Source organism: Perca fluviatilis, chromosome 23 (assembly GCF_010015445.1).
Source record: "Perca fluviatilis chromosome 23, GENO_Pfluv_1.0, whole genome shotgun sequence".
NCBI classification, from domain to species: Eukaryota; Metazoa; Chordata; class Actinopteri; order Perciformes; family Percidae; genus Perca; species Perca fluviatilis.
The window spans coordinates 27,692,743-27,704,024 of NC_053134.1; the positions used below are offsets into that span (position 1 = coordinate 27,692,743).

The window sequence follows — 11,282 nt, forward strand, 5'->3', positions numbered from 1 at the left end:
ACTGCATAAAACACTTTTTTCAAAACACTACACACAATTCTCTACCTAAGAGACAATATCTGACAGGAAGTTACTTGCTTTCCTTTCCCAAACACAACCAATCCAAATGCTACACTTATTCACAAACACACACACACACACACACACACACACACACACACACACACACACACACACACACACACACAAACACTCCTCACATGTGCAAACACTAATTGCTTAACTGATAACAATCACTCCTTTAGTAAAGGTCAAAGGTCAGATTACCTGTTTTGAACAATGGATGCCAACAATGGACAGAGAGCAAGGGGAGGAGGAGGGAGAGGCAGGGGACGACAACGAGGACAAGTTTAAGGAGGAAGAGTTGGAAGAAGTGGACACACGTGTCCTTTTTTCTTAAAATGTGCTGCAGATAGTGTTTTGCAGGCGGTGGAGTATGACTGAGAAAATAATTGATGGATTTTGGTGAATGTTGTCATTGAATGCATTTCGTGTGAAAGCAATGGAAATTGATTCACAGTTTGGTCCACATAGACTTCTGTTTCACTGACTGTGTGAAGAGTTTTGACAATGTGACTTCAGCTTTGACCAATGCATTTTAGCAATCAAAAAAAAACTGTAAAAAAGCATCCTAAAAATAGTATAAAATGAAATAACTTATACAATTCTTTTCATTATTTTTTAAATAAATATTTCAGACTTCACAGTAGAGATAGATAAGAAATATGGGGAGAGAGCAAGCAAGTGTTGCAGTTGCATGGTTTGCATCAGACCAGACTACTGGGCCAGGGAGACTACTTTTGTTGTTGCAGTCCTATGGAGCCCTCTGGCTTGTCATACGTGTAGTGCAACGATGTCTAAAATTCTTTTTTCCCATGAGAGCATGGCAAAAATTATAAGATCACAGACATTTTGTGGAAAACTGAGAATATTGAATACAACTTGAATATAAAAACAATAGTTTGATGAAAGAATTCATGTTTTGCTGGCAACGTATAGCACAAAGTAAGTTAGAATATTCTTTAATTACATACCTTAGATTTCTGATGATTTTGACATTTGCCCAGAAAATAATTCACTTATAAGAGTGGAATAATTTACACATGTAAACAAAATTGCGATATTGCAATTCATGTTAAAAATGTTTACAGTAAACATAGATCATTATCATTACCATTACAGTCATCAGCAGCACTGTTGTCATCATCAGCATCTCTAATTATCCTGGTTCATCATCATAGTCATCATCATTTTCTTTTTCATCATCATCGTCATCATACACCTTGGGACCCATCGTTGATACAAACGGGTCAACAGCACTTATATTGATAAGGAAACTCGTTTTTTCATATTAATCAAACCATAATGACCATGTTTGTCGAGCTTTTATTGAGTCAATCCTGTCCTTTTCTTTTGTGTCATGGTTTGGTCACTCATCCTTACTGGAAATTAATTCAACCCTTATAGAACTGGCTCAGGTTTGCCCTGCACCAGCTCTTAGTTATGCTGTTCTAGTTTTAGACTGCCGGGGGACTTCCTTTGACACACTGAGCTCCTCTCTCCTCCTCCTTGTGCTATCTCGCATCACAGTTTTACTGGGATAAGGGTGGCACCTAAATCATGGTTGCAGCTGCAGCGGTGGTCCTGCTCAGAGCCCTGCTACACCCTTCTATGCCCTGCCATGCCCTGCTACGCCCTGAACTGCTACAACAATTTTTTCTAATCATAGTTCCATTATCTTTATTGTTACCCTGCTACGCCCTGCAGTGCCCTGCTATACCATTAGGCTACTACAACTACTATTTCTAGTCATAGTCCCATTATCTTTATTGTCACTATAATTGCCACTGTTCATCGCCTACCAAGAGCCTGGGTCTGTCCCAGGTTTCTCCCTAAAAGGGAGTTTTTCCTTGCCACTAAATGCTCTTGGGGGAATTACTGGAATTGTTGGGTCTTTGTAAATTATAGAGTGTTGAATTGAATTGAATTATTATAATTGCCACTGTTCATCATACCCCCAACCAGCACCAGCAGACGCCCACCCACCAAGAGCCTGGGTCTGTCCCAGGTTTCTGCCTAAAAGGAAGTTTGTCCTCACCACTGTTGCACTAAATGCTAGCTCGTGGGAAATTGTTGGGGCTTTGTAAATTATAGAGTGTGGTCTAGATCTACTCTATCTTTAAAGTGTCTTGAGATAACTCTTGTTATGATTTGATACTATAAATAAAATTGAATTGAATTGACTTGAATTCCTTAAACAACAAAACTACCTACTGGTACAAATAAAGTAACCTTACCTGACCCTGACCCTGAACCTGAACCCATACAATGTAAAGCCAGCAATGTGATGCTTACTTTGTGCGTTGGGCCTCCCACCCTGCAACACAATGTTGTATTACGCGCATGGAAGTCTAGAATTAAAATAGAATAGAGTTAAAGCACAGTTTACTCAGTCCACCATCTTTGCATTACTGTAGCCAAACTGGAACCTGGCTTGTGCAATTACACGTCCTGATCCAGCCCTGTTTCCGTCACTTATTTGATTTTAAAATGTTCACGACTTTGCCATTTTTCAACATAACATATTATCTTGTACTGGATGAATGATCCCAGTAGCAAACTGGCATCATTTCCCAGAAATGATTATACATTTCAGCACCACCAGCAGCGGACAGCTTCGCAATTTACAGCGCAGAGACGCAGGCGGCTGTGATTGGCTGTGAGCTGCAAGAGCACAAGGTCACCTGGTGGAAATATAAAACAGGTCTGATAGGAGTGAACGTGTTAGTGCCTGGTGAGGGAGGTAAACAGAAGAACCTTAATCTGCACTGTTTGGATGAAGAGAGAGAGAGAGAGAGAGGATTTGTGTCTTCTGTCCAACATGAGACTTGTGGCTGTGGTTGTGGTGTGCGGGCTGATTGTTGGAGGGAGTGTGGGAGCAGCTCCGCCGGGATTCCACTCTGCACAGAGGACACATGCAACAGGTGGGCAACCTCATGAGATGAATTTGAACTAATAAAAAAAGACATTCTTCACAATAAGTAATTTGTTTTATATTATTATCATTCGTTAGACTTTCTTGAACACAGCAGGACTTTTGCTTTTTGTTTGAGGGGGGGTTTAGTCAACTTTTTTTTTTAAGAAATCTCTGGTTCTGAAACAGCATTTAGGAATTCATGTTGGATACCAAGATGAACAGAAATGTAGTTAAACAGTTAACTGAATAAATAAAATATTATATTACCTTCTACTATGTGTGTGTGTGTGTTTGCATGTCTTATATATGAATAGTAGAAGTGAAATTTGTTATTTAGTATAAATGACTTAGTTAGAAATAGTGATAGTGCAGATGAGTTTTTCTGTTTTTACTTACTTTATCTCATATGTAGTGTTATGCATTGTACCTGAGTGAATATTACTCTGTACATTGCTTTTACGTGCTGACTGTAATAAGTCTTTTTATTTTTTTATTTTTTGTTGCTATTTTAAAACTGGCCTTGGGACAAGAGATGGAAATTAGCCTGTTAAACTAACTCTGGCTCATTTACACTTACTTTGCGGTTGATTAATAAGCACTGTTCCTGTGAAATAAACAAATAAATGAAATGAAATTTGTCTTATTGTCCTGATCCCAGCAGCAGGCTGCAGGTGCATGTATTCAGCTGATGTGTCCAGCTGTGAGCTGATGTTTGCTGCTGTTGTCCTCAGGATCAGTCCTCTCGGCACTCAGGAGAAGAGCTGCAGGAGACTTGTTGGCGGAGGACGCCAACCCGTGTTTCTCCCTGAGAGAGAATGAAGACCAGCGGCAGCTCCTGTGCAACGACCGCGGTAGTAAATTCAACTTCAACCCGTTCGGCCTCCGCTTCGGGAAACGCTACAATGGCTACGTTTACAGAAGAGCCGTTAAAACAGCCAGGACAAATAAAGTCTCACCCCTTTCTCTCTTCTCGTGAGAACTGGAGGTGCCTACTTGAAACAGATGTGTCTTCTTCTGAGGATTTGTGTCCCATTGGTCCATTTGTGTTTAAAAAGGCCTTTTTCTTCAGATCAAAATGTTTCTGTGAATAAAACTTTTGTACCTACCTTTACTGTGAATTTCTTTTAAGAATTGCGAGAGGTTAATAAAAGAAACTATCGCAAAAAATACATTAAGATAAGGAAACATAATGAAATAACATTTTGTAACATTTGTTTGCTCTTAGTCATCTCAGTATTTAGGAAATGCAATTGAAATAGTCCAGTCAGTGGACTTTTATGATGAAGGGGAAGACGTCTTAAATTACACAATAAAAGCGCTCTATGGTGACCCAGTTGTCATTTTCTGCAGTGGCTTTATCCAACCATAAGATGACACTGCAGTGCCTTTAGAAATGTCACAAGTGACGTACAGACGTCCTTCAGCAGCCAGATTCGTGGTGCATTATTGTGCAAATAAGCATCATAGGCTATATGTTTGTGTAAAGTAAATTAAAACAATCATTAGAACCAAAATACAAAACTATTTAAAGGGTAACTTTTTTTCAACCTGGACCCTATTTTCCCATGTTTTTGTGTGTAAGTGACCGATGGTCTTGAAACGTTGAAATGGAAAGGATCCCTAGAGAGGCCAACCTTTGTTAGGTCCTTTTTGTTTAACATTAAACTGAAAAATTGTATTGCCAAACCCACCAGACTCCATTTAAATAAACAGTGATATTTTCATCGACAAACACACTTCATTCAAAGTCGACAGAAACACATTTAAACCGAAATCAAAATCAAAAGCCGCCTCAGTCGGCCGGATGGTAAGAGCTCATCCTCGGGGTGGAGGATGTGCGACGGATCGGATAAAACTCTGTGCTTGTCTGAGGTTGGCTGAACGGAGAGGTTCTCAGCCCTCCCCATCTAGATTACTTAGATTGTTTATACCTATACTTATATTGTTTAATATTACATTTAGAGAATGTGTGATGTGCACCAACAACACCAAAACAAATTCCTTGTATGTGTCAAAAAACGTACTTGGCAATAAAACCCTTTCTGATTCTGATTCTGATTCTGATCCCCTTCATGGTACACTGTACTGTACCAGACGAGCAAGTTTAGATTTTAGCTGAGCAGAGAGTTTACCAAACCACACCCATTACTTTCTGATTGACACCAAACAGCCCAAGTCTACGTAAAAAGTCTTTACTGTAAACAAGAGCACAAATAATCAACGCAAACTTTCCAACTCAACTGGTTATCGAGGTGAATACCAAGATACCTCTAGGAAGTAACTTGGTGGATTTTTTGCCGTTAATTAATAATGGTGTATTATTTATTAGTTAATTTGAAAGGGACATTGCATCACCCTTAGCAGTAGTACCAGAGTTAGCTATAATCTCATTTTCATGTGGTAATTCCATCTCTGTCAAAAGGAAGGAGTATGATGACCCACTGACCGAGGGACCAGCACCTTCTCCTCAGTTTTCTTTACTTTAATGATGACGTGATTTGCATCACACCACTGAAAAGTGTGGGGTAGACCAGGTACAGTTGGTACGGGGGTACAGTTGAAATACCTTAAATAACTTGTGTGCACAACAATCTTGAGCTGTGAGTTTTGCCTCGGACATGCCTATTAGCATCCTCTTTGACCATGGGAAATCTGAAGAACATGGGCTCTCTCCAGTCCGAAGATCTCGGCAAAAGTTGTTTTTCTAAGGTTCTAAGTTTTTCACCTCAACACGTCCCTTCCTTCATCCTTTTAAAGTTAACTTACATTTTCGTAAACCTTAATCTGTGCTCTATATTATATCAACTACTAACCTATAGGTATCAATTTCAATTCAATTTTATTTATAGTATCAAATCATAACAAGAGTTATCTCAAGACACTTTACAGAGAGTAGGTCTAGACCACACTCTATAATTTACAAAGACCCAACAATTCCAGTATTTCCCCCAAGAGCAAGCATTCAGTGAGACAGTGGCAACCCCACTAACACAGAACGTTTAGGGAACGTTGGGGAACGTTAGTTTTTGGTTCTCTAAAGGTTAGTTCGAACCAAACCAAAAACTAACGTTTAGGGAACGTTCCCTCATGGTTATAACGTTCCCTAAACGTTAGGGGAACCAACCAACTGAAACGTTCTCCTGTGGTTGCACTGTTACCTCCACACAACGTTCCCGTTTGGTAGTTTTTGGTGGTTTTTGGTTGTTCTGAGTGCGGTTTTGAAATGTTTATTTAAACCAGCTCCATTTACGTTTTTGAAGTAGCATATAAAAGGTTTGCAGTCACTTGATTTAGATTCACTCAAAAATGATTGGTCTTATAAAATCTAAGTAAGATAAACAACATAGCAAGATAATATATTTACTTTTAGGCTGAAATCAATTTTGCTAAAAACTGTACTTTTGTGCTTGATTTCGTTGTTTTAACTGTATTAGGTGAAAATACTTAAAAAAAAGAATCTATCGATTTTCACAACTAAGACAATTCACTTCTAACAAGTGGCTCAATCAGTGTTTAAATCCAACCGTTACACCCCCACGCCAGTAGGGGAAGACCGTGCCTCTGCTCTCAGGTGACCGATTCAAGTCCTGTCCTCCGGACTTCCGTTTGCGTTTGATACGCTACACCAATGGACAAAGAAAGAAGATTTTATTTGCTTCGCCAAACGATCTCACGAAAAAGTAAGTGAATTAACCCTTGTGTTGTTCTTCGGGTCCCAGTGACCCGAAGAACAACACAAGGATTATGTACTTCCGTTTACTTTGTTGAGAATTGCTCTCTAAACAAGGGTTAATACAGCACCTTAGTTCTTGTTTGTACAGCATTTTGGTCAGCTTAAACTGTGTTTAAATGTGCTCTAGAAATAAACTTTACTTACTGACTTTACAAGAAACAGGGTTTAGAGAGCAATTCTCAACAAAGTAAACTGAAGTACATAATTCTTGTGTTGTCCTTCGGGTCACTGGGACCCGAAGGACAACACAAGGGCAACACAAGGGATACGTTACAGTTTCATGATGTTATGGTTGTAATGCAAGGGTTTGGGGTCTAACCGTAAGCCCTTTCCCTCGTAGTGCTTTGTTATATTCCGGTTTTAATCAGGTTGACCAAAAAAGGTTCAACAACTCACTTCAGCATTTGTTTTTCCCCACGTCGCCATCTTGCCAGTCAAGCAGCGACTTGTTCAAAATTTTTTATTTCTGGTAAACTCTTTGTGCACAAACAATGTTCTCAATGCTCGAGTTCACACATACCTCGTTTGGTCCGGACTTTCAGACTTTTTAGTTTGATCCGAACCAAAATTACAGGTGTGAAACCTGTAGAGAGAGAGAGAGAGAGAGAGAGAGAGAGAGAGAGAGAGAGAGAGAGAGAGAGAGAGAGAGAGAGAGAGAGAGAGAGAGAGAATGCGCTCAGAGCAGACAGCTGTCGGCTATCAGAGCAGAGAATACATCAGCAGTTTATTTGTTAAGTGGTAGTAAATGTACAGTGTAGGTTTCAGTTTGTCTCTGAATAAATGCTCCAGAAACAAAGTTCCCGTATCTTGCATCTCAACATCACAACAAAAGGGGAGAGCAGCAGTCAGTTGAAAAAACTCCGACACAGAGAGAGGGACGGGGATGCCCGCCTACAAACCAATCAATTATAATTATCTGGAGACGCAGCTCACGTATGTGATGACGGCAGGACGTAGTTTTGTCACGTAGAGATCTTTAGTGCGCTTGCAAAACTGCAGTGTGAAACCAAAACTTACCAGATCAAATGTATACAATGTAACAAAAACATGAACCTTGGTCCGGACTTTCATGTGTGAAAACGCCCTTAGTGTTTTACATATAGTGATTTTGATGCGATAAAAGTAGCCTCTAGTTCTCCCATTCAAAAGGCCGTTTGACCCGAAAATGACAATACGATCAATCTTAAAAGTGGCGTTTCCGTCCTAATTATGCTTTTAAACGAAGTTTGACTCTGGTACATTCACAAAAAGATCCTAGGTTGCGTTGTGGCGAGAGTTACGCTTTAAATGGACTGCATATGTATTGCGCTTTGTTTGCTGCTGTGCACGACGTGTATGCTTTGCCGCATTGTATGTTTTGTGTCATCGTGTTAACCTGCTTGCGTTGTTGTTGTTACAAATAAGACATACCAGTTCTTTCAATTAGTTTTAGTGTACAGTACATACTTGATAGCCAATACAATCAGTCATTTTAGGCAAGTCACTCGGCGGCCACCTTGCAACGTACTTTGGGCAGTTATCGGCAAGCTATTTTCCTATTTAAGTGAATGGGGAAGCATACAGGAATAGAGGGAATATGTGTAGGCTACACAGCTGCCATACTGGCTTTACAAACTAACCCCATGCATTTCTATGGATGCTGTGTCTCCCCATTAGAAAGTCTCTGGGCTACAATGCAAAAGTCCTGAGAAATACCGTCACATACGTTTATGTTGTAATTTTTGTTTACACTGTATACATTCAAATATTTTTTTTGCAATCAGTACAAATTGTATGGTCTTTTATTTCAGATGACTCCAGTCCACAAGCAAGAAAGCGTTCCAGGACGGAGCGTGTGTCTGGAAGCCCTGTCTGTAAGTTAACATTTATACATGCATTTAGAAACCAGAGTCATATTCCTACCGTGGAACTACTGACACTCAACCTGCTACTTATCATGTGACTGTTCTGATGAGTTTGTCTCTTCCTGCCTTTTTTCAGGTCAGTAGACATCACTGCCTCCACCACCTGCATGTAAGTTTTTTTTTGTTAGTTTTTTTGCTATTGTCTAATGTAATAGAGTAGTTATGCAATGGCATTTGCAAGAAACCTACCATAAATTAACTGACCAATATTCATATCTACTTTCTTTTTAGATGAGTCAACACCACACAGGAAACCAGCCGGTGGCCCAGAGCTGGATGGGTGTATTCTAACGCGAGCTCGGCCTGCCACTTCATCTTGGGACCCAGTTGAAGGTACAGTGGCTTTTGCGTAACTTAAATTATAACAGAACTGACTTCTCTTACAAAATGAGATTGTACAAGCTCTCCACTTTGTTCCACGTGTATAATTTGTGTTTCTATTCTATTTCTATTGTGTTTTACAGCAACTTTTCCTGACAAGCCCGGAGGTTGGACCGGAGGTACTGCCATGCGTCGCATGCTACGGCGAGTGGCAACCAATGATGTTCTAAAACTGTATATCCTGCGGGGCAGAAAGGGAAAGAAGGCCTTCCAGGACCTGACTATCTGCAGGGTTATAACAGGCAGGTGTTATTTTATTGTTCACATCAGTATTATGCTTAGCTTGGCTAATAAGAGGTTTTAATTTGACTTGTAACGTTGCTTCATTTTGACTTCTACTCTAGCGGTCTCCCAGAAAAACTTCCCCGCGCTGACTGCAGCAGGACTTGATTGGAAGTTTGACCCACACAGACGGTAAATTGAATTTCTTCTGTGATGTTAATAATAATCATAATAATCAAAAACTATCAATATTTGTGATCAGAATAAAAACAGGGTTGTTAGTCAGGCAATTTGTCTTGCTTTAGTTAATGTGTTTATTCTTAGTATGACATATCAAACTTTTGTTTCTTTCTTTTTAGGTCAGCTGAGAAGGACTGAGCCTTCAAAACCATGGAGCTCTATTTTTTTTTTTTTTTTTGCGGAAGCAAGAGCTGTTGGCCATCTTCTCCACTGCTGCCATCCTCCTGCCTCCTCCCATCCTCCTGCCTCCTCCCATCCTCCTGCCTCCTCCCATCCTCCTGCCTCCAGATCCCTGCACACAAAAAACCAGACACAAGAACAGCTTCTTTCCCTCTGCCATCACTCTCCTGAACGGCTGATAAGTGGGCTCATCCCCACTTTGGCCATTCACCTACACATTACATACTTTATCATTCCAATATGCATTTTGCACTCTACATCCTTATCTATTTTGTATTTTTTTATTATTCTTTGTATATTGTTAATTAAAGTTTTAAATCCAATGAAGTTTGCCTGTTCATTCATTCCTGCTAATATATAATAATTCATTCCTGCTCATGCAGACGGTTTAAAGTAATAATAAAATTAGTATCATTGTTTTTAAAGTTTGTTAAAGGTTAGGGGAATGTAAAAAAGAACGTTAGGGGAACGTTCCATAAAGGTTACAACATTAGGGGAAGGTTCTCTAAAGGTTGCAACGTAAGGGGAACGTTAGGGGAACGTTCTCTAAGGGTTGGAACGTTCTGACAACGTTCGGAGAACGTTCGATGTAACCAAAAAATAACGTTCCCAGAACGTTCAACCAACTTTCCATAATAACAAAAACACAACCAAACCTAACCTTCAGGGAACGTTCGCGCAACCAAAAATTGTTAGCTGGGAAGGAATCAGGATCAGTAGTTGTAATGCTTAAAGTATGGTTTAATTAGAGTCTGGTTAGTTTGGCAATGTTGATTTCGGGGCCATTTCTGGTTAAACAAAAAGGATCTTACTCTTTAACAAAAAGATCTAGCTCTGTAAGGATCATTTCCATAATGTTGTCAGACACTTAGAATAATAATCGGAGTCTGTCAGCGGCAAAAACACAACTTTTAGTGGACGGAAAACTGTCGATTTGCTCTTTGGGATTACATTGCAGCCCAGTTTGCGGCTGACAGTTACAGGGTTCTCGCTGGATACTGGACCAATTTCAAAGATTTTTGTTCCCATTAGTCACTTAGACACCAATGCATGGGAAAACAGGGTGGACACCCAACAAAAAAAAAAAAAAAACTTTAAAGTGATGGTTCGGAGTAATTTCACCCTAGGGTCCTTTGCACCATGCCCTCGAGCCAAACGCCCCCCCAGAAGCTTTTTTCACCTGGGTCTAACATTGAGTTAGCGTAGCGTTATCAGCTGAATAGCTTAGCGCAGGGGCTAATGGATCCGAAGTGTCTCTTAACATTACCCCACTAATAATGCCCGAAATGATACCAAACGTCTACAGTAGTACAAATAGGTTATGTACTCATAAAACGATGGATTGGAAAGTTTGTAAGTACATCACTAACTACAACTGATAGTAGTGAAATATGTGAAAAAGTCAGGTAACAGGTAACTCACCAAGGGCTCACCAAACAACTCTTCATAATATATAGGCTAAACCGTTTTTGGGTGCTCTTAAGAAATGTATGTACAAGTATAATTCTATTAAACAGAAAATATATTAGGGAAAGTAGTAGAAAATGCTGCTCTGAGTGTGAAATTAAGAGCATATTTTCCAATAAAACACAAATAGGTACATTTAAATAAACAATATTAATAAAAAACAGAATGCTCCGTTTAT

General features: G+C 39.7%; 1 protein-coding gene and 1 long non-coding RNA gene across 2 annotated transcripts; both read left to right on the forward strand.

Annotated features, from left to right (window-relative positions):
- The first annotated feature begins 2,881 nt into the window (after nt 1–2,881).
- kiss2 (kisspeptin 2) lies at nt 2,882–3,975 on the forward strand. Its single transcript, XM_039791033.1, has 2 exons — nt 2,882–2,984; nt 3,709–3,975. The coding sequence occupies exons 1-2, from the start codon at nt 2,882–2,884 to the stop codon at nt 3,951–3,953; spliced, it is 348 nt and encodes a 115-aa protein (XP_039646967.1). The 3' UTR covers nt 3,954–3,975.
- A 2,345-nt stretch (nt 3,976–6,320) lies between these two features.
- On the forward strand, nt 6,321–9,231 carry LOC120552997. Its single transcript, XR_005638074.1, has 5 exons — nt 6,321–6,657; nt 8,501–8,563; nt 8,691–8,723; nt 8,846–8,947; nt 9,079–9,231. It is a non-coding gene; the product is annotated as an uncharacterized LOC120552997 (long non-coding RNA).
- The last annotated feature ends 2,051 nt before the right edge of the window (nt 9,232–11,282 follow it).